Raw genomic sequence first — 24,702 nt, 5'->3', positions numbered from 1 at the left:
CTGCCAGGCGAAAGCTCGTAATTCTGTGTGTGTGTTTGTGTGTTTTGTTCATGTGCCTGTCTGCCGGCGCTTTCCCGCTTGGTAAGTCTTGGAATCTTTATATTTCCAATCCCGGGAGCGGAAAGACTTACCTTAGGGGGCAAAAAGGACAGGTGTACACTCGCGCACACACACACATATCCATCCGCACATACATATACATAAGCAGGCATTTGTAAAGGCAAAGAGTTCGAGCAGAGATGTCAGTTGAGGCGGAAGTACGGAGCAAAGAAGTCGTTGAAAGACAGGTGAGGTATGAGTGGCGGCAACTTGAAATTAGCGGATGTTGAGGCCTGGCGGATATCGAGAAGAGAGGATATACTGAAGGGCGAGTTCCCATCTCCGGAGTTTGGATAGGTTGGTGTTGGTGGGAAGTATCCAGATAACCCGGACGGTGTAACACTGTGCCAAGATGTGCTGGCCGTGCACCAAGGCATGTTTAGCCACAGGGTGATCCTCATTACCAACAAACACTGTCTGCCTGTGTCCATTCATGCGAATGGACAGTTTGTTGCTGGTCATTCCCACATAGAAAGCGTCACAGTGTACATCTACATCTACATGACTACTCTGCAATTCACATCTAAGTGCTTGGCAGAGGGTTCATCGAACCACAATCATACTATCTCTCTACTATTCCACTCCCGAACAGCGAGCGGGAAAAACAAACACCTAAACCTTTCTGTTCGAGCTCTGATTTCTCTTATTTTATTTTGATGATCATTCCTACCTATGTAGGTTGGGCTCAACAAAATATTTTCGCATTCGGAAGAGAAAGTTGGTGACTGAAATTTCGTAAAAAGCTCTCGCCGCGACGAAAAACGTCTATGCTGTAATGACTTCCATCCCAACTCGTGTATCATATCTGCCACACTCTCTCCTCTATAACGCAATAATACAAAACGAGCTGCCCTTCTTTGCACCCTCTCGATGTCCTCCGTCAATCCCACCTGGTAAGGATCCCACACCGCGCAGCAATATTCTAACAGAGGACGAACGAGTGTAGTGTAAGCTGTCTCTTTAGTGGACTTGTTGCATCTTCTAAGTGTCCTGCCAATGAAACGCAACCTTTGGCTCGCCTTCCCGACAATATTATCTATGTGGTCCTTCCAACTGAAGTTGTTTGTAATTTTAACACCCAGGTACTTAGTTGAATTGACAGCCTTGAGAATTGTACTATTTATCGAGTAATCGAATTCCAACGGATTTCTTTTGGAACTCATGTGGATCATCTCACACTTTTCGTTATTTAGCGTCAACTGCCACCTGACACACCATACAGCAATCTTTTCTAAATCGCTTTGCAGCTGATACTGGTCTTCGGATGACCTTACTAGACGGTAAATTACAGCATCATCTGCGAACAACCTAAGAGAACTGCTCAGATTGTCACCCAGGTCATTTATATAGATCAGGAACAGTAGAGGTCCCAGGACGCTTCCCTGGGGAACACCTGATATCACTTCAGTTTTACTCGATGATTTGCCGTCTATTACTACGAACTGCGACCTTCCTGACAGGAAATCACGAATCCAGTCGCACAACTGAGACGATACCCCATAGCTCCGCAGCTTGATTAGAAGTCGCTTGTGAGGAACGGTGTCAAAAGCTTTCCGGAAATCTAGAAATACGGAATCAACTTGAGATCCCCTGTCGATAGCGGCCATTACTTCGTGCGAATAAAGAGCTAGCTGCGTTGCGCAAGAGCGATGTTTTCTGAAGCCATGCTGATTACGTGTCAATAGATCGTACTCTTCGAGGTGATTCATAATGTTTGAATACAGTATATGCTCCAAAACCCTACTGCAAACCGACGTCAATGATATAGGTCTGTAGTTCGATGGATTACTCCTACTACCCTTCTTGAACACTGGTGCGACCTGCGCAATTTTCCAATCTGTAGGTACAGATCTATCGGTGAGCGAGCGGTTGTATATGAGTGCTAAGTAGGGAGCTATAGTATCAGCGTAATCTGAAAGGAACCTAATTGGTATACAATCTGGACCTGAAGACTTGCCCGTATCAAGCGATTTGAGTTGCTTCGCAACCCCTAAGGTATCTACTTCTAAGAAACTCATGCTAGCAGATGTTCGTGTTTCAAATTCTGGAATATTCCATTCGTCTTCCCTGGTGAAGGAATTTTGGAAAACTGCGTTCAATAACTCCGCTTTAGCGGCACAGTCGTCGATAACAGTACCATCGGCACTGCGCAGCGAAGGTATTGACTGCGTCTTGCCGCTTGTGTACTTTACATACGACCAGAATTTCTTCGGATTTTCTACCAAATTTCGAGACAATGTTTCGTTGTGGAACCTATTAAAGGCATCTCGCATCGAAGTACGTGCCAAATTTCGGGCGTCTGTAAATTTTAGCCCATCTTCAGGATTTCGCGTTCTTCTGAACTTCGCATGCTTTTTCCGTTGCCTCTGCAACAGCGTTCGGACCTTTTTTGTGTACCACGGGAGATCCGTTCCATCTCTTACCAATTTATGAGGTATGAATACCTCAATTGCTGTTGCTACTATATCTTTGAATTTGAGCCACATCTCGTCTACATTCGCATAGTCAGTTCGGAAGGAATGGAAATTGTCTTTTAGGAAGGCTTTTAGTGGCACTTTATCCGCTTTTTTAAATAAAATTATTTTGCGTTTGTTTCTGATGGATTTGGAAGAAATGGTATTGAGCCTAGCTACAATGACCTTGTGATCACTAATCCCTGTATCAGTCATGATGCTCTCTATCAGCTCTGGATTGTTTGTGGCCAAGAGGTCAAGTGTGTTTTCGCAACCATTTACAATTCGCGTGGGTTCGTGGACTAACTGCTCTAAATAATTTTCGGAGAATGCATTTAGGACAATCTCGGAAGACGTTTTCTGCCTACCACCGGTTTTGAACAAGTATTTTTGCCAACATACCGAGGGTAGGTTGAAGTCCCCACCAACTATAACCGTATGAGTGGGGTATTTATTTGTTACGAGACTCAAACTTTCTCGGAACTGTTCCGCAACTGTATCATCGGAGTCTAGGGGTCGGTAGAAGGAGCCAATTATTAACTTAATTCGGCTGTTAAGTATAACCTCCACCCACACCAATTCGCACGGAGTGTCTACTTCGACTTCACTACAAGATAAACCACTACTGACAGACACCAACACTCCACCACCAATTCTGCCTAATCTATCTTTCCTGAACACCGTCTGAGACTTCGTAAAAATTTCTGCAGAACTTATTTCAGGCTTTAGCCAGCTTTCTGTACCTATAACGATATCAGCTTCTGTGCTTTCTATTAGCGCCTGAAGCTCAGGGACTTTTCCAGCGCAACTACAACAGTTTACAACTATAATTCCTACTGTTCCTTGATCCAAGCACGTCCTGTAATTGCCAAGCACCCTTTGACATTGCAGCCCATCCCGCACTTTCCCGAGGCCTTCTAACCTAAAAAACCGCCCAGTCCATGCCACACAGCCTCCGCTACCTGTGTAGCCGCCAGCTGAGTGTAGTGAACTCCTGACCTATTCAGCGGAACCCGAAACCCCACCACCCTATGGCGCAAGTCAAGGAATCTGCAGCCAATACGGTCGCAAAACCGTCTGAGCCTCTGATTCAGACCCTCCACCTGGCTCTGCACCAAAGGTCCGCAGTCGGTTCTGTCAACGATGCTGCAGATGGTGAGCTCTGCCTTCATCTCGTAAGCAAGACCGGCAGCCTTCACCAAATCAGATAGCCGCTGGAATCCAGAGAGAATTTCCTCAGATCCAAAGCGACACACGTCATTAGTGCCGACATGTGCCACCACCTGCAGCTGGCTGCACCCTGTGCTCTTCATGGCATCCGGAAGGACCCTTTCCACATCAGGAGTAACTCCTCCCGGAATGCACACGGAGTGCACACTGGATTTCTTCCCCTCCTTAGCCGCCATATCCCTAAGGGGCCCCATTACGCGCCTAGGCAGATCAATTGGTAAATCACGTGGGTGCTTTGACACGTGGCTCTTCCTTTGATCGTGTAAACCTTCCGGGTTACAGGACTGGAGTAGGTGGTGGTGGGAGGGTGCATAGGACAGGTTTTGCACTGGGGGTGGTTACAAGGGTAGGAGCCAGAGGGTAGGGAAGGTGGTTTGGGGATTTCATAGGGATGAACCAAGAGGTTACGAAGGTTAGGTGGACGGCGGAAAGACACTCTTGGTGGAGTGGGGAGGATTTCATGAAGGATGGATCTCATTTCGGGGCAGGATTTTAGGAAGTCGTATCCCTGCTGGAGAAACACATTCAGAGTCTGATCCAGTCCCGGGCAGTATCCTGTCACAAGTGGGGCATTTTTAGGGTTCTTCTGTGAGAGGTTCTGGGTTTGAGGGGATGAGGAAGTGGCTCTGGTTATTTGCTTCTGTACCAGGTCGGGAGGGTAGTTGCGGGATGCAAAAGCTGTTTTCAGGTTGTTGGTGTAATGGTTCAGGGAGTCAGGACTGGAGCAGATTCATTTGCCACGAAGGCCTAGGCTGTAGGGAAGGGACCGTTTGATATGGAATGGGTGGCAGCTATCATAATGGAGGTACTGGTGCTTGTTGGTGGGTTTGATGTGGACGGATGTGTGAAGCTGGCCATTGGACAGATGGAGGTCAACGTCAAGGAAAGTGGCATGATGTAGTGGGGCAGATAGTGGGAAATCACTTGCTCCCTCTTCAGATTGTATAACCGCCTGTGAAGAAGGGAATTGCATGGCCACAATTGAGAGATGGTACACAGAAACAGTAACTCTTCCCCATCCTAAGAAGGCTGCAAGAAGGTTCTCACAGAATCCAGAGGATTTTGACACTGACTCCCCTTGTTGTTGTAATATCAAATATGAGACACGGAAGCAGCTCAGGTTGCATGGTCAATACCCAAGCAGCCCAGCGAACTTTAACATTGACAGAGATTAGACATATCTATGGCTTCAGAGAGGGAAAATGGCTACACGCAGACAGGTCTTATGGATGACAAACTTCATAAAAGTAACAGTAAAAACAACTGAGGACAGTAGTTGTTGACTTTCTGGAGTACATTATTTGACAACAGTTCACATAAAATCAGGCTATCCAATGTTGATAAAGAATAAATACCTCAAGAGGCACAATGTGGTATGCTTACATTTTCATTGGCAAGTGTTTTCAACTCTGCTGGTACTAGATGTCTCCTAAAACTGACACAACTAAACATCTAAAGCAGTCATGACACATGATCATAACAATATTCCAATCAATGAATACATACTGAACGAACTATAACATCAAACAAGCCTGCTATTGTTATAAATCAGTGAGTTGAGAGCTCATGATTATTAATCAACACCTTAGTCCCATGTAATTAAAATATTAGTGATAAGGCAGTTCAAAAGATATTGAAACACAAGGATCTGAGTATTGAGTTCTGTCAAAGGTGGAATATAAAAACTGAAATGCACTGTCATCATTGTTGCTCTGGAACCAGTAGCCCACAGTTTGAAGAATGTTGTATCTAGATACTAGAATGTAGTAAAGAAAGTGATATAGAAATTAACAATATTGGTCGGAAGTACCCATAAGTGATGTAAAGTATTGCAGAATCATTTGAGTCACCGAGCCTGAGAGAAGTTGTTAGTATGCTGGAGTGGACTTGACTCTGTGCAACAACTAACCTCTGCTGTGAAATGTTGATGATGATGATGATGATGATGATGATGATGATGATATTGATAATGATAATGATAAGCTCAGAAGACCGTGTGATGACCTTAGTGCTGTTCTCTGCCATATTGCATCATTTATGCCATATGGCAGGACTTGGAGTCAACACACTATTCTCCCGGCTGATTTCAGCTCTCCCAGACCGTGGAGCCACTACTTGTCAATTCAAGTAGTTCCTAAATTAGCATCACAAGGCTGAGTGGATCCTGTTCCAGGCTTCCCACCTCACCAAGGAAAAATCACGAGCTGCACTGAGAATTGAACCTACGTCCTTTACAAAACAGTCAAACACACTAACCTCTTAGCTATGGAAGCAGACTATAGTAGTAGTAGTAGTAGTAGTAGTAGTAGTAGTAGCAGTAGCAGTAGCAGTAGCAGTAGTAGTAGTAGTAATGATGATGATGATGATGACGATGATGTGTATTCTTGGTTGTATTAGGTGGAAGAAGAAGAAACTTTTTTGAAGAATATTGGAACACTTGTTCTAGAAAATTGTTAAGGCTTTCATGGCCACTTGTTGACAAACTGCCTGTTGGCTTCTGTCTGCAGTTCTTCGGCCAACATTCATCTTATGACTTTTCTGACGTTTTGCCAGCACGAGTGGCTGGCGCTGTCAAAGTTCACCCTCTATTGCTGGTGGTGAACTGGAGCCGAGCTTGCGGCTGCAGACCATATGTACATGTCACGCCGACGTCTGAGGACTTCTCCATGGTATATTGTGCAAACACAGTGTAAAGACTATTTACAAACTGACAACGAAAGCCGAAGTGTGGCTTAGATCGGAAAAGGTGAAAAGGATCCCACGTGCAATGCCAGGATATACTGCATGCTATGCACATGCAGAAAAGTTTATGTTGGAATGACTGGGTGATCGATCTACACCAGGATTACAGAACATAAATGACATTGCGCGCTGGGCAGGTGGAGAAATTGGCTGTGGGAGAGCCCTCACTGTGTGAGACTGACCACGTAGTAAAGTTCGCCGATACGGAAGTTCTGGCTGTAGAGAATAACTATCACACCCACTTGTTCTGAGAAGCTGTAGGAATACACAAACAGCTGCAGCCAAAAAATGGATCCTGGCTTCCTGTGCTACAGCTAATGACTGTTGCAGTTAGCAAGAGAACCGCTTCGAAAATGACCATGGAGAAGCCCTTAGACGTTGGCACACCAGGTACATATAGTTTGCACCCACAAGCTTGGCTCCAGTCCACCACCAGCAATGGAAGGTGAAACTTTGATTACACCAGACACTCATGCCGGTGAAATGCCAGAAAAATCTTCAGACAAACATCGGCCGAAGATCCCGAGACAGAAGCCAACAGACTTGTTCTAGAGTTGATGTTACTGCTGACAAACGGTTTCTATGGTTTTAGCTTGCTGAAGACGAGGAGCAGTTAAATCAGCTAATGGCCATCCAGGATTTGATAGAAGAAGGCGAGGAAGAAGAATTCAAGGTAAGAAGTATCATATGATAGCTTTTCAGTGCCTAAAAGTTCTTCACAATTTTTAAGTAGTTCATATTGTGATATGGTGATGACTGTTGCCACTCTGCAGGAGAAGTTTCACATTAGTTGTATGTGACATAGTTGGTGCTGTGTTTACGTTATCACATTACTCTTCATGGATTTCAGATGTCATATGTAAATTACCTGTTGGGGTGTCGTAACTAAATTTCGCTGTTAATCTAGCCCAAACCCATAGTAGTAGAAAATGTATTTCGTACTATAGTTCGCTACAAAGTCTCAGTAATGCATGCTTGCAAATGTCTTAATGTATACTTGCCCGACAGGACGGCACTAAAACATAAATGACACAATGTAAAAGCATAAATATCATTTATCATAGCTACAACAATGTAGCTGCGATCACCATCAATCTAGCTTGTGGTAACAGGTAAGACATGTGGTATCCACCCCAGAGTTTTTTTAAATAGCAGTTGAAGCTTGCTTTTAGAGCACCTCCCATAACGAGTGATTTGCATAATAAGTAGAAGAAAATTTAAGGAACTGCCTTCCGTGATGACCGATGTTTTGCATAGTGTGTCTCTTTAGTGTTACTCTTTCAGTCTTTTATAACCGTCTTCTGGCTGGGATTGGTATCTTTAGCCACTATAAAGTCAGTTGTACTCCTATAAAGTACCGCTCTGTAAAGTAGAAACTCCAACGATACTGTATTCAGTTAGCTGTACAGTATCGATTTATGAGCTCCAATGCTAATTTGTCATCATTAACTAACACAAATTCATTAGAGATGCTCTTTAGGCAGCAGCTGCGCACGCTACGAAATACTTTGTTTCTTTTAAGACAAATCTTGAAGTACAGTTGACCTAGATGATTGGCAAATTACGTGAGTTATTTGGGAAGTGGCTTTACAGAAGAATGCTGAAAGTGCCAGGGACAGGTAAAATTACAACGTAAACAACAATATTCTATGCAAAATGAAGAAAGAAGAAGAAATCATAAGAACAGTAAAATGCAGGAAACTAGTGTCTTGCCTATGTAGTGAGAAATGGAAACAGGTATTAACAGCGGCAGAACGTACTTCAAGGAGAGGTATGTGCTAAAAGAGGACAAGGAAGATCAAAGGTCACCAACATCCAGAATGGATAGGCACTAGAAGAAGAATAAGTTTACTAACAAGTTCTGAAAAGGTCAAGTTGTAAACTTAAGTATCAGGCAATTTTGAAAATCAAGTATGGTAGAGGTCTGTATTTTGAGGTTTCTCTTCTCATTTAATCACACTGAAAATAATCAATTACTGATAGTGTACTGTAAATGCATAGATAAAAAAAATCTACTCACCAAATGGCAGCAGGTGAATACACACACAAAAGGATTTAATTTTTACAAGCTTTCAGCGTCAGCCAGTGGCTCCTTCTGACAGAAGAGGTGAAGGAGAAGGAAGACGGGTGAAGGAAAAGGATTGCAGAGGTTTAGGGAAGGAAGTCTTTCCTTCTCATCTTGTCTGGTAAGTCTCCCCTGACCTGGTATTTGGGGTGACTTTTCTGAACTGTACCCCTTTCCCTAAACCTCTCCAGCCCTTTTCCTTCACCCATCTTCCTTCCCCTTCATCTCTTCTGTCAGAAGAAGGAGCCACTGGCTCCGAAAGCTTGTAAAAGCTAAATCCTTGTGTGTGTGTGTGTGTGTGTGTGTGTGTGTGTGTGTGTGTGTGTGTGTGTGTGTGTGTTCCCCTGCCACCGCTTGGTATATTTTTGGTTGCAGAGCTCTGAAATCTTCTGCATTATTGAGTATGTGGTACAGCTAATACAGATCGGTTCTTTTTAAAATTAAAAAATAAATAAATAAATAAAAAATTATTATTGATCTCAGTTATGTTTGGTTCATTATTCTCTGTTTGTGAGTGAAAGTTCTCTTGAATATTTGTCAAGTGGTGGCTTATACTTATCATTAACCTGCTGTTTCCAATCTTTTATGCTGCCTGTACTTCAGGAAAACAAATGAAACATCTTTTACACTTACAAATTGTATAACTGTTTCTCAGTATAGAATATAATTCTGACTACTTTGCAAGGTTCGCAGGGGAACTTCTGTGAAGTTTGGAAAGTAGGATACGAGGTACTGGCAGAAGTAAAGCTGTGAGGACGAGGCATGAGTTGTGCTTGTGTTGCTCAGGTGGTAGAGCACTTGCCCGCAAAAGGCGAAGGTCCCGAGTTCCTGTCTCGATCCGGCACACAGTTTTAATCTGCCAGGAAGTTTCATCAAGAAATAAGTCATATTTAAATGGTGCTCAAAAGAGGAATTAAAAGCCTGCTGAGATGAAGACGTTAAAAAGACAATGAAGATGGTACAATCTTCCAGAGTTCAGCTATGCTCCTATAACAGATATGTACTAAAATTAATAGCAAAAGTGAAACTGGAGAAAAGTCTGATGATTTAAAAGTTAAAATGGAAGTCAATACAGTTGGAAAAGTAAAAGGGGAAAGATTATGACACTTTGCAAGTTCGCAGTGAACATCATATAAAATGAATTGGTTTTAAATTCTGGTGGCGCATCAACTGGCACCAATCTACCACCAGCAGATTGTTTTTTTCCACATCAAGATAATCAGCAAAATGAACATTTCACCACTGACAGAGAATTATTCCAAGGCAACTGAATGACGAGAGTAACTAAAAATTGTAAACAGCAAGCCAAGCAAGCTCAGGATCCTTTTCCTAGACACACTAAGACCAAATGTTAGTTTAGCTGTGATTATTCTGATAATTATACTAAAACACATCAGAAAATTGAAAAGTCTTGGCTGTGATGTTGCTTTACATCAGATGCATCATATTGTGTCAATATGATGAAAAGAAAATATGATGCCACTCACTGTATTGCGGAGATGTTGAGTTGCAGATAGGCATGACAAAAAGACTGTCACAAATAAAGCTTTCGGCCATTAAGGACTTTGTCAACAATAGATTTACACACACACACACACACACACACACACACACACACACACACACACACGAGACTACAGTCTCAGGCAACTGAAACCACACTGCGAGCTACAGCACCGGTGCATGATGGGAGTGGCGAGTGTTTGGGGGTAAGGTGAAGGCTGGGGCAGGGAGAAGGAGGGGTAGTATGGTGGGGGTGGCAGATACTGTCCTCACCCATCCAGACTTCTCTAATTTCCCCTACTTCTACACGTTTCTGTGACCCAAAAAGCTCTTCACAATTGCTTTAAAGAAGACCAAGCAGCTAATTGGATATCTGTGAGTGTGGTATCAAAGGTTGAATTTTTCAGCAATTTTCTTATATGTGGTCCAGCAAATATATACTGTCTTTTAGCTTTGTCTCACTTAATTTGGGAAACTTTTCTTTTAAGTAATTGAAGGCCTCATCTTCTTTATCCAGAGCTTTTACAAAGTTCTTGATAAGACCCAACTTGACGTGAAGGGGAGGCAAAATGATTTTATCGGGCTCAACCAATGGGGTATTGTTCACATTTGCATTTCCAGGAACATATGACTTTCTTATAGGCCATTCCTTGACTGTATAGTGGTTCCTGGTGTCACGACTATCCCAAAGGCACAAAAAGCAGCAGTATTTCGTGAATCCATCTTGTAAACCTCTAAGGAGTGCAAGAACTTTTAAATCACAGCAAATGTCCCATTCATGGTCCTTATATTTGATTGCCTCGAGCACCATGTTTTCATGAATTTCTTTCATGTCTACTGCATAAGCCAAAGGTACCAATGGAAATGCGTTGCCATTATTCATTAGTACTGCTTTCAAGCTGGTTTTACTGGAGTCAATAAATAGCCACCACTCCTGTGGATTATGTTGCACACCTACCTGCATCATCATACCATTGACATCTCTACATACACACATATAGTTCTGCATATTGAAATATTGAGCAAAGGAAGCACCTATTGATGGGAAACAGGAAATTTTTCTCTCTGGAGCTAGAAGGTTCTGTTGTTGCAGTCTCGACCTCAAGAGTTCAGCTTGCTGTTTCGAAAGTTTTAGATTGTGAACCAAATTGTTCAGAGTTGAGGCGAAGTGTCATGATATTGAGAGCGGTACACATCTATCTGTTCAATACTTTTTGATTCATTTGACATGGTATCTGGATATGTGGCTTTCAAGCTACAGACAGGAGCAGGCAACCCCTCATCATGGGGCACAGGCTAAGGCACGGAAGATATATTTGGAGTCTTTATTTTATGACTAGTTTTGCTTGAATGTCTTGAAATATTTGTAAGAAAGAAGCAACAATCTGAATAATGGTCATTAGGCTCATACCACACCATCAGACCAGAGAATGGCATAGCTTGGTGTTTTCCTTTCAACCACTCAGTTAAGGTTGTAGTACAGGTTATGCAGGCAAATGAGGTGCAAAATTTTTATCTTGATCACCAACATGACATTCAAAATACAACTTATATGCCTTCTTAACCAAATCAGTGATTGATTGGTTTTCTTTGGGCTTTTGGGGTGAATTTCCCACACATATAACAAAAGTTGTCGGAGTGGTTTAGACAGCAAGATTTACTAGTTGCCATTTTTCTTATTGTAAGTTTTAAACACAAAAACTTTGCACTATCTTTCACAGGAAACACTCACTGAAGATCTCTTTCACACCACTGGATAACCACACCAACCATTTACTGATGATTTGTAGATCTTCTAGCTTCCTCTGCAAATCGAAACAAACCATTAAACATCAAAACAGAAGAACAGCATAAAGCGAAATACTGAATATGAAAAATAAAAAAAAAACCTTTAAAAACTCAAAAATCGTGCGTACTAGAACATTTTAAAGGTATATTCGGATTCTGCATACCAAAATACATACTAGTTGATGTATCATATTTCAGATGCAAAATTGCTGTTGACAGGTTAGACCTTCTCTTTCAAATTAAAAAAACTATAGTAGCAAACAACGGAAAATCCAGGATGGAATGTAACAATACGAGAGGAGGAAAGTTGTTACTCACCATATAGCGGAGATGCTGAGCCGCGATAGGCACAATAAAAAGATGCACACAAACATAGCTTTTGGCCATTAAGGAATTTGTCAGCAGTACACACACACACACACACACACACACACACACACACACACACACACACACACACACACACGCAAGTTTAACTTGCACACACATCTGCAGTCTCAGAGGGCTGAAACTACACCAACTGTGTGTGTATGTGTGTCTACTGCTGACAGAGGCCTTAATGGCCGAAATCTATGTTTGTGTGAATCTTTTTATTGTGCCTATCGTGGCTCAGCATCTCCACTATATGGTAAGTAGCAACTTTCCTTTTCTTGTAAAAACTATAATGGGAAATTTCAGCCCACAAACTCAAAAGGTAATGACTGAACTATTAAATGGTTGTGTTTTAGAGTGGATTATCATTGATATTAAACAGCAGCCATTCTCTTCGCTTTTTGCGGATACAACTCCTGATGTATCAAGAAAGGACCAGCTAAGTGTTGTGTAATATATGCACTTTGAAGGAAACCGGATAGAAAGCAGTCTGAAATAAATAAATTGTTTTTAGGACTCCTTGAGGTAAGGGGGGGTCATGTTGTTGAGAGTTTTGAAATTTTGAAAAAGAAATAATAGGTGCTTTAGAGGAGACATACATATAGCTGGATAGATGCAGAGGTCAAGGATATGATGGTGCTGTGTCTCTGAGTGCCAAGTACTCTGGTTTTCTGTCAAGAATTAAAGCACAGTTCCCAAATGCTGAGTTTATGCATTGTTCAACACACAATTTTGATTTGATAATAAATGATACCTTCATGAATATAGTGGAATGACTACAGTTTTATGAGATAATAGAATGCATTTGATTTCTTTAGAGCTTCTGTTGTTTGATAGCAATAAGTAAAGGAAAGAAACTGACAGACATATTAAAAGACTCTGAAGAAACTGTGCCCAACCAGATTTGATTCATAGTTATCAATGAAACAGATTTCATACAGGTTTTGTAGCGTCTGTCCAGTGCCATTTTAAAGAGCAAGGAGGAGCAGAGAGTGGAAAAGCTTATAATTTGATGAGAAGTATGAAAACTTTTGATACTGTCTTGCTGCTCATGTTACAAAGGATGATTTTTGAAAATATTAATGTCGTTTGCAAATTGTTACAACTACTGCTGCAGTTGCCTACTGCTGATATAGAGATTCTAACTGCAAGAGTTAATCTAATCACCTTAATTCTAACTTAAACAGTTTTGAAATTGTAGTAGAAGTAATACAAGTACTAGTGAAAGTTTGAGGCATTGATCCAAAGTTGATCTCAAAATGTACTCATAAAATGAAGAATTTTTTTGATGAGCGTTGTGCAGATCTTATAATTGTGGACATACACAAGTTTTTTAAGTCAGAGATTTCAAAGCTTCTGTCCATTTCTTATTCAACAATTACACAAATGTTTTACCAGACTGCAGAATGTTAATGGTTATTCTTTCTTACATCCTGTTCATCTTTTTAGGTTAGAAAATGAAAATATTCTGAATAAAGTAGAAAAGCTTTTTTAAAAGTATGGATCACATTTTAAGTTAATCTTTCGCATGAACTATGAGTTTAAAAACACTTGAGCGGAAAGAATTTGGAAAGAAAGGAAACATATTGTCAGTTAAAGGTTTTGCAAAATGTTTGTTGAAACTACTTTTCTTGCACGTTGTTCCCCTGATGAATGTACAGCTCTTCAGTGGTACTCAACTTTGACAGTTATTTCAGCTTTGCCAGAAAGATCATTTTCTAAATTGAAACAAATCAAAAAGTTTCGAAGAAACTGAATGTCAGAGTCCAGATAAGCAATTCAGCAGTTTTAATCGATGAACGTAAAACATATCATTCTCTCAACTTTCCAATGACATTGTCAAAAAGGTTTTGAATGCTAAGCATAGGAAAACTGGAAGATGTGTTTGCTGTAGCTTGTAGCCTCACTTCACAAAATTGAAGGCATTGTTTGTTTAATAAAGAGTGCATCAGGAGGAGCGTTTTTCCACTTTTAACATGACTTACAGTGTGTGGCTCTCTAATGTTTGCATATTTTGTTCTTTAAATGTTTACTTGCAGTGGACCACCCCCCACCCCCGCACCCAAAACCTTAGTTGCACCAGTCTTTAAAGTTGATCTTAAAGACGTGACATCCTTCTTCAGTGTAACTCATATAGTAAATTAGGTGCAGTTTACTCCAAGATCAGGAGCATTGTCCTAAATATTAATAATAATGGAATTAACGATAATAAGGACATTGCTGTGATAGTTAAGTATTCTTTTGCTGAGCTGGTAGACTGTGGATCAGCTGTTAGTGAGACAAAAGATATTCTTAAGCAGATAATGTCTATTACTTAAGATAAAACAGTTGCCTCCACTACTGAAAACATTCACAAGTGAAATAAATTGAATGTGGTCACATCTTTAACACAGCAATGGGGTGTTACTTGACAGAGTGAAATATTGAGTACTGTTGATACTGTTGTAAAAACTCTTACAGGGAATGTCAGAAATGTGAATAGACTTGTCAGTACATACCACAGTTCCCAATATGTGTTTACCATATTGCTTCATTGTAAAGGATACTTTTTATGTGAAAACATGTAACACAAATCTACAGAAATTATATTTGAAAAAGAATGACATCTAATACACATTGAAAATCTCATTAATGTGAAGATGTGCTAAATGAATTGATGTCATATCCTTTTAATGGCTGAAAAAGATGCAAATCTCAAAAGTAAATTATACCATAATACTTAAGGCAGTTTCATTATTCTCAAGTGCTGTTGTAAGCATTGTGTTTATAAGGTTATCATTTAATTATTATGTTTGAGTATGTTATTACTGTGCTGATAGATTTTCATCAAATACATGGTCAAATGGACCTCTCCACTTGTGCTTTATATTCATTTATTAGGTCTGAAGGTGGCAATGATTTTTGGTTATTATTTCCTTTGGCATTACAATAGTACTCCTTATGAAACTCTGTTGAATATATAATTGAAATGTGTTGTACACTAAATATTAATAAGCATAGTCTTCACACAATTCTTGTCCTTGTCAAGCTTATCACCATATGGACCTATCACAGACTTATTCTACAAAGAAACAAAAAAGTAAAGAGAAAGAAGTTTCAGACAAAACGTACTGTTTGTGTGTGTGACTGCCATAAATGGTCCTGCACAACTATTTTTGTTGGTCACTGATGTATTATAACTTTCGAAGAGTAAGAAAGTCATTTGCACAAAATGCTTTTGTTTGGTCCTTTTTATTTTTCTTAGTTATGTACTAATATTAACCTTCTGGACAAATTAACACAAAGAAACACACATTAAGTGGTCCAGAAGAGGAATTTAAGTATGTACTTCAATCAATATCTCTTCAGTTTTTATTTTATTCTTCTTTTCACATACCAATTGTATTTAATCTATCCTTTCTGAACACAGTTAGTTCCTTTGTAAAAATTTCGGCTGAATTTATTTTAAAGTATAGTCAGCATTCCATAACTATAACGATTTGAGCTTCAGTGCTTTCTGTTAGTGCTTGGAACTCTGGTTCCTTTCCAACAAAGCTACAACAGTTTAGAACTACTTTGGTGTTTCTGTATTTCTTGAAGTACTGTGCATAATTCAAATCGTTTGCAGTGAAAAATAGTGGTTGTTCTGTGGATTTTAGATCACATATTGCTGCATACAAAATGGAGCTAACATATGGAATAGATTTTAAGTGACTTTGTTGGCTATATAGCGTATGTCTCTCCTAAGAGCCCTCAGGTGCATTTTCTCTGGTGTTTCAGCAGATTCCTGCAATTTCGTTTTTGTGTTGTGTTGTTGGAGTTAACCCAGACAAGTAGTGGTCATCACAACAATAAAGTGACACCAAGTATTGACGGAAAGCATTCGTTTGTTTCCCATTACAAACAAAATTATTTTTAAAGTGGAATTTTACATGCCCATTTGATAAAGAGGTTCCAAGTTAGCCCACTGTGATATTTGTTACATCGATATGTATTAACAGGGACAGCAACACTCAAAGAATAACCAGTGCTCCAACAGCAACAGCACTACCCTGTCCCATGCTAACAGCTAGTGCCAAGTGTGCAGCTTTATTGAGTTGCCTCTGGATTGCTATTTATTCTTCATATTTTACTGTCCTTGTTAATGCATACATATAAAACAAATATTGTACTGGGCTAACGTGGGACCCCTCTGTCTAGGGGAATGTAAAATCTTGCTTTAAAATGGTTTTGTTTGTAACAGGGAACAGACCAACAGTTTTGTTGATACTTGGCATCACACAAAAGATGTAATGAGCAGTTATTTGTTTGGGCGGACTCCAGCTACACAGTGCAAAAAAGAAGTTACAAGTATCTTGTGAAACACTGGAAAAAATGTACATGATTCATAGGCGAGATGCCCATATACGTATGAGGGTGCTTTGAAAAGTTCTCACAATCACCACGAGATGTCAGTGCTAGCGCAACAAGTTGTTCTTGTGATATTCATTGGATTGTTGCCTGTAAACGTGTGCTACGTCAGTGCTCTTGGAAGAGAGCTGTGGCAATGACATGGCTCTGTTGTTGTTCCCACTTAGTGATTTGGGAAGATGGAATAAATAGAGATTTGTGGAGTGATTAAGTACTTCATAAAGAAAGGTATGAAAGCAAGGGACATACATGCCAATTTCCAGAATACGCTGGGGGACTCTGCTCCTTCGTATTCAACTGTTACCAAGTGGACAAATGAATTTAAATTTGGTCAGGACAGCTTAGATGATGATCCGCACTGTAGTTGGCCAAGATGTGTCACTACTCCAGAAATCATTGCAAAAGTGCACAAAATGGTCATGGAGGATCACCAATTGAAAGTGCATGAAATTGCTTATGCTTGCCAGAAGTCATTTGACTGAAGAATTAAAAATGAAAAAATTGTCTGCAAGATGGGTGCATGACTCATGACGCTGGATCAAAAAGTACCATCAACATGGCAAAATTACACAAACTAAGGTATGAATTGTTGCCACACCCATCTTATTCACCTGATATGGCTCCGTCAGACTTCCATCTCTTCCCAAAACTGAAAATTTTTCTTGGTGGACGTAGATTCACTTCAGACGAATAATTGATAGCCGGAATTGACAATTATTTTACAGGCCTGGAGGAATTTCATTTTCGAGATGGGATCAAGACACTGGAACATCATTGGACCAAGTCTATTAATCTACAAGGAGACAACATTGAAAATTAAAAAAAATTCAGTGATGTATGTACTTTTCTCTAATCCATTCCGAGAACTTTTCAAAGCACCCTTGTAAAATAAGGGAAATTTAATGGCTTTTTGTAGCAAAAATACACACATTCATACTACAACCACATAGACACTCAAAAGCAGACACACCTGTGGTCACAGTTAGACTCATTATTGATTGATTGATTGATTGGTGTTTGGGTGTCAGTATGGTTGTGTTTGTGAATATGTGCACATTAGCTAGAAAAAGAGCTAGTGCTTGAAGGCTAATGTGAATTCTGTTTTCTGTTATGTGTTTCCGTGCTCCATGCATCACATTTTCCTTATTTTATATATTGCTCCATCCAGGAATTTCCATAATTGGTTGATTATATGATATACTTCTCTTTTCACATATTACAATTGTTCAGGTTAGTTGTCACCTTTTTAGTACTGGATTTCTTTACAGTGTTGTGATTCTTGATTAATAAAATGGTGACTGGCAGTAACATATTACTGTCGGTAATGACCTCATTATACACACAGACCTAAATTGTAATCTTTGGTTTTTCCTCCTCCCCCCCCCCCCCCCCCCCTTTCTCCCTCTCTCCCTTTACTGCTGGTACTGCACATGTCAATGCACATAAAGAAAATGTATCACACTTAACATTTTTCAGTTTAGACTACAAAGCAAAAGGTTATAGGATAAAATTCTTTCTTTCAGAAAGCCCTGGCATCATATGAACTTGAAAACCTGAATGAACTGGTGAAAATGATATCGCAGCTGCAGAGTAGAATAGAAAAAACACGGCAGAAAATAGTGGCAGCTAATACCTCTGAAGATCCTCTTGAGGTATGACAGTGTTTTCTCTCAATTGCTTTTTTCTTTGTATTCATTCAGTTAAAGGGACTGAAACTTAAATTTTCATTTGTTTGATGAAGTTATTCATAGATTGGGAGGGTTCTGTTTCATATCGTGTCAAGATGTCTGAACTTTTTTGTTTGTTTGTTTGTTTGTGTGTGTGTGTGTGTGTGTGTGTGTGTGTGTGTGTGTGTGTGTGTGTGTTTGTTTTATAAGTAACAAAGTATTAAATGTTATGTAATCGGATGGATAAAAAACCTACTCACCAAGTGGCAGCAGAACACACGCATAAAAGACTGTTGTAATTGGCAAGCTTTCGGAGCCAGTGGCTCCTTCAGGCAGAAGGGTTGAAGGGTGAAGGAAAAGGTCTGGAGTGGTGTAGGAAAAGGGGTAGATTTCGGGAAAGTCACCCAGAACCACGGGTCAGGAGAGACTTACCACGTGGGATGAAAAGGGAAGACTGATTGTTGGGGATTCATCGGATGAGATTTAAAAATCTGATAGCTTAAAGGTGGAAGACGGGGCAGTATGCAAGACAGAGATTTCTCCTAAAACATCATGCACCAGTTACTAGCAGTGAAAAGCTAAGTGCATTGTACGTAACAGAGGTGGGAGGTGGCAGTGAAAAAGAGATGGGAAAGACAATGAAAAATATAGAAAACTAAAACAAAGTTAAGCAAAGAGTAGTTACAGTGAAAAATACCGATTTATCAGGCCATCGTATCCAATCCTGATACTGCTGATCCCTCCACAAAACAGCTTTGGAGCACATCATTGGTGACTCAGTATTATCCTGATCTGGAATGTGTTAATCAACGACTTCGAGAGGGCCATGATTTCCTAAAAGCACACCCTGAAATTAGATCCATTCTGTCTGAAATTTTGTCCACCACACCTAGAATAGCTTTCCGTCACCCTCCCAATCTCCACAGTACTCTTGTCAGACATTACGCTCCTTCTGCAACCATCTCCCTACCCTATGGTTCCTACCCCTTGACCATCCCCGCTGCAAGACATGCTCCATTCACCCTCCTACCACCACCTATAATAGACTTGTATCTGGCAGAATATATACTATCAAGATTAGGTTCGATTAGATTTACTTTCATTCCAATTGATCTGTAGTGAGGAGGTTCTTTAGGATGTAGAAAATGTCAGAAAAACAATAATACATGACAAATATTTACCACTAAAACAAATAAGCTAATGTAAATAAAATAGAAAGAAACTTCCACATGGGAAAAATATATTAAAAACAAAGATTCCAAGACTTACCAAGCGGGAAAGCGCCGGCAGACAGGCACATGAACAAAACACACGAACACACACACAGAATTACTAGCTTTCGCAACCGATGGTTGCTTCTTCAGGAAGGAGAGGGAAAGACGAAAGGATGTGGGTTTTAAGGGAGAGGGTAAGGAGTCATTCCAATCCCGGGAGCGGAAAGACTTCCCTTAGGGGAAAAAAAGGACAGGTGTACACTCGCGCGCACACACACACACACACACACACACACACACACACACACACACACACACACATATCCATCCGCACATACACAGACACCATGTCTGTGTATGTGCGGATGGATGGATGTGTGTGTGTGTGTGTGTGTGTGTGTGTGTGCGTGTGTGTGTGTGTGTGTGTGTGTGTGTGTGTGCGAGTGTACACCTGTCCTTTTTTTCCCCTAAGGGAAGTCTTTCCGCTCCCGGGATTGGAATGACTCCTTACCCTCTCCCTTAAAACCCACATCCTTTCGTCTTTCCCTCTCCTTCCTGAAGAAGCAACCATCGGTTGCGAAAGCTAGTAATTCTGTGTGTGTGTTTGTGTGTTTTGTTCATGTGCCTGTCTGCCGGCGCTTTCCCGCTTGGTAAATAAGCTAATGTACCATTCCACTGGTCCCAAATGAAATGATCGTCATTTTTTAATGAACACTATATGAAGGAGTCATGTTACGAATACTAACGCACTGAATTTAAAATTTAAAAAATTTTAATTTATTTATAAGGTAATAAACATGTAATGTTGTTGTTGTTGTCTTCAGTCCTGAGACTGGTTTGATGCAGCTCTCCATGCTACTCTATCCTGTGCAAGGTGCTTCATCTCCCAGTACCTACTGCAACCTACATCCTTCTGAATCTGCTTAGTGTACTCATCTCTCGGTCTCCCTCTACGATTTTTACCCTCCACGCTGCCCTCCAATGCTAAATTTGTGATCCCTTGATGCCTCAAAACATGTCCTACCAACCGATCCCTTCTTCTAGTCAAGTTGTGCCACAAACTTCTCTTCTCCCCAATCCTATTCAATACTTCCTCATTAGTTATGTGATCTAACCATTTAATCTTCAGCATTCTTCTGTAGCACCACATTTTGAAAGCTTCTATTCTCTTCTTATCCAAACTAGTAATCGTCCATGTTTCACTTCCATACATGGCTACACTCCAAACAAATACTTTCAGAAACGACTTCCTGATACATAAATCTATATTCGATGTTAACAAATTTCTCTTCTTCAGAAACGCTTTCCTTGCCATTGCCAGTCTACATTTTATATCCTCTCTACTTCGACCATCATCAGTTATTTTACTTCCTAAATAGCAAAACTCCTTTACTACTTTAAGTGTCTCATTTCCTAATCTAATTCCCTCAGCATCACCCGATTTAATTTGACTACATTCCATTATCCTCGTTTTGCTTTTGTTAATGTTCATCTTATATCCTCCTTTCAAGACACTGTCCATTCCGTTCAACTGCTCTTCCAAGTCCTTTGCCGTCTCTGACAGAATTACAATGTCATCGGCGAACCTCAAAGTTTTTACTTCGTCTCCATGAATTTTAATACCTACTCCAAATTTTTCTTTTGTTTCCTTTACTGCTTGCTCAATATACAGATTGAATAACATCGGGGAGAGGCTACAACCCTGTCTCACTCCTGTCCCAACCATTGCTTCCCTTTCATGCCCCTCGACTCTTATTACTGCCATCTGGTTTCTGTACAAATTATAAATAGCCTTTCGCTCCCTGTATTTTACCCCTGCCACCTTTAGAATTTGAAAAAGAGAACGTAGGTTTGCCTTTTCTTAATCTTTCTTCTAAGATAAGTCGTAAGGTCAGTATTGCCTCACGTGTTCCAACATTTCGACGGAATCCAAACTGATCCTCCCCGAGGTCCGCATCTACCAGTTTTTCCATTCGTCTGTACAGAATTCGCGTTAGTATTTTGCAGCCGTGGCTTATTAAACTGATAGTTCGGTAATTTTCACATCTGTCAGCACCTGCTTTCTTTGGGATTGGAATTATTATATTCTTCTTGAAGTCTGAGGGTATTTCGCCTGTCTCATACATCTTGCTCACCAGCTGGTAGAGTTTTGTCATGACTGGCTCTCCCAAGGCCGTCAGTAGTTCTAATGGAATGTTGTCTACTCCGGGGGCCTTGTTTCGACTCAGGTCTTTCAGTGCTCTGTCAAACTCTTCACGCAGTATCGTATCTCCCATTTCGTCTTCATCTACATCCTCTTCTATTTCCATAATATTGTCCTCAAGTACATCGCCCTTGTATAAACCTTCTATATACTCCTTCCACCTTTCTGCCTTCCCTTCTTTGCTTAGAACTGGGCTGCCATCTGAGCTCTTGATATTCATACACGTGGTTCTCTTCTCTCCAAAGGTCTCTTTAATTTTCCTGTAGGCAGTATCTATCTTACCCCTAGTGAGATAAGCTTCTACATCCTTACATTTGTCCTCTAGCCATCCCTGTTTAGCCATTTTGCACTTCCTGTCGATCTCATTTTTGAGACGTTTGTATTCCTTTTTGCCTGCTTCATTTACTGCATTTTTATATTTTCTCCTTTCATCAATTAAATTCAATATTTCTTCTGTTACCCAAGGATTTCTAGCAGCCCTCGTCTTTGTACCTACTTTATCCTCTGCTGCCTTCACTACTTCATCCCTCAGAGCTACCCATTCTTCTTCTACTGTATTTCTTTCCCACATTCCTGTCAATTGTTCCCTTATGCTCTCTCTGAAACTCTGTACAACCTCTGGTTCTTTCAGTTTATCCAGGTCCCATCTCCTTAATTTCTCAGATTTTTGCAGTTTCTTCAGTTTTAATCTACAGGTCATAACCAATAGATTGTGGTCAGAGTCCACATGTGCCCCTGGAAATGTCTTACAACTTAAAACCTGGTTCCTAAATCTCTGTGTTACCATTATATAATCTATCTGATACCTTTTAGTATCTCCAGGGTTCTTCCATGTATACAACCTTCTTTCATGATTCTTAAACCAAGTGTTAGCTATGATTAAGTTGTGCTCTGTGCAAAATTCTACTAGGCGGCTTCCTCTTTCATTTCTTAGCCCCAATCCATATTCACCTACTATGTTTCCTTCTCTCCCTTTTCCTACACTCGAATTCCAGTCACCCATTACTATTAAATTTTCGTCTCCCTTCACTATCTGAATAATTTCTTTTATTTCATCGTACATTTCTTCAATTTCTTCATCATCTGCAGAACTAGTTGGCGTATAAACTTGTACTACTGTAGTAGGTGTGGGCTTCGTATCTATCTTGGCCACAATAATGCGTTCACTATGCTGTTTGTAGTAGCTTACCCGCATTCCTATTTTCCTATTCATTATTAAACCTACTCCTGCATTACCCCTATTTGATTTTGTGTTTATAACCCTGTAGTCACCTGACCAGAAGTCTTGTTCCTCCTGCCACCGAACTTCATTAATTCCCACTATATCTAACTTTAACCTATCCATTTCCCTTTTTAAATTTTCTAACCTACCTGCCCGATTAAGGGATCTGACATTCCACGCTCCGATCCGTAGAACGCCAGTTTTCTTTCTCCTGATAACGACATCCTCCTGAGTAGTCCCCGCCCGGAGATCCGAATGGGGGACTATTTTACCTCCGGAATATTTTACCCAAGAGGATGCCATCATCATTTAATCATACAGTAAAGCTGCATGTCCTCGGGAAAAATTACGGCTGTAGTTTCCCGTTGCTTTCAGCCGTTCGCAGTACCAGCACAGCAAGGCCGTTTTGGTTAATGTTGCAAGGCCAGATCAGTCAATCATCCAGACTGTTGCCCCTGCAACTACTGAAAAGGCTGCTGCCCCTCTTCAGGAACCACATGTTTGTCTGGCCTCTCAACAGATACCCCTCCGTTGTGGTTGCACCTACGGTACGGCCATCTGTATCGCTGAGGCACGCAAGCCTCCCCACCAACAGCAAGGTCCATGGTTCATGGGGGGGGGGATACAACTACTATAATACTTATTTACAATGAACACGTCACTGCACTGAAATGGCGCAGAAGTTAGATTGTACTTACCTACCTACACACACACACACACACACACACACACACACACACACACACACACACACACACACACACATATTTACAATGAATACATTGCTGCACTGAAATTGTGCAGAATTTATAATATCACACACAAACAAATCAGTTAGTTCTACTGAGAAATTCATCAATGGGGTAGAAGGAGTTGGCCACCAATAAATCCGTTAGGCTTCTCTAAAACTGAATTTCATTGGTTGTTAAGCTTTTTATGGCTGTTGACAAGTTATTGAAAATGTGTGTTCCTGAATAATGCACACCTTTTTGTACAAGACTAAGTGACTTTAAATCCTTGTGAAGATTATTCTTATTTCTAGTACTGATTCCGTGTGAGCTCTTGGTTTGAAAAAGTGATATATTTTTAATGACAAATTTCATTAAGGAATAAATATATTGGGAAGCAGTAGTTAGTATCCCTAGTTCCCTAAACAGGCTTCTGCAGGATGTTTTTGAGTTTGCACCACATATTACTCTTACTGCACATTTTTGTGCCCGGAAAACTTTAGCTTGGCTTGATGAATTATCCCAAAAAATAATCCCATACGACATTATGGAATGAAAGTAAGCATAGTATGCCAGCTTTTTCATTTTTATATCCCCTATGTATGACACAGTTTGCATTGCAAATAGAGATTTGTTAAGATGCTTCAGCAGTTCTGTGGTGTGCTCCTCCGAGGTGAATTTATTATCAAGCTGTAATCCCAAGAATTCAACACTGTCCACTTCTTCTATCTGCTTGTCATCGTATGTTAGGCATATACTCGTGGGACGCCCCTTACAAGTTCTGAACTGCATGTAGTGTGTTTTTTACAAGTTTAGTGACAAAGAATTGGATATTTCCACAAATATTTTATTAGCTGATCTTTCTAAGACTACACTCGATTTGCTATTTATTGCAATGCAAAACGAACTTGGCTTCTGGTAATGTTACCGATGAAAGGTCATTGATATACACAAGAAAAAGGAAGAGCCCCGAATTGGAACCATGTGGGACCCCACATGTAATTAGTTCCTAGTTGGATGGTGCCTG

General features: G+C 40.4%; 1 protein-coding gene across 1 annotated transcript in view; it reads left to right on the top strand.

Annotated features, from left to right (window-relative positions):
- Window positions 1-24,702, top strand: part of LOC126334831 (actin-related protein 5-like) — a 191,340-nt gene that overhangs the window by 70,314 nt on the left and 96,324 nt on the right. Inside the window, exons 6-7 of the mRNA XM_049997491.1 lie at window positions 7,117-7,197; window positions 18,165-18,293. Coding sequence (XP_049853448.1) covers window positions 7,117-7,197; window positions 18,165-18,293 — 210 coding nt within the window. The remainder of the gene's footprint in view (window positions 1-7,116; window positions 7,198-18,164; window positions 18,294-24,702) is intronic.

The sequence above is a fragment of the Schistocerca gregaria genome, chromosome 2, assembly GCF_023897955.1.
Source record: "Schistocerca gregaria isolate iqSchGreg1 chromosome 2, iqSchGreg1.2, whole genome shotgun sequence".
NCBI classification, from domain to species: Eukaryota; Metazoa; Arthropoda; class Insecta; order Orthoptera; family Acrididae; genus Schistocerca; species Schistocerca gregaria.
This window is presented reverse-complemented; position numbering and strand designations above follow the sequence as displayed.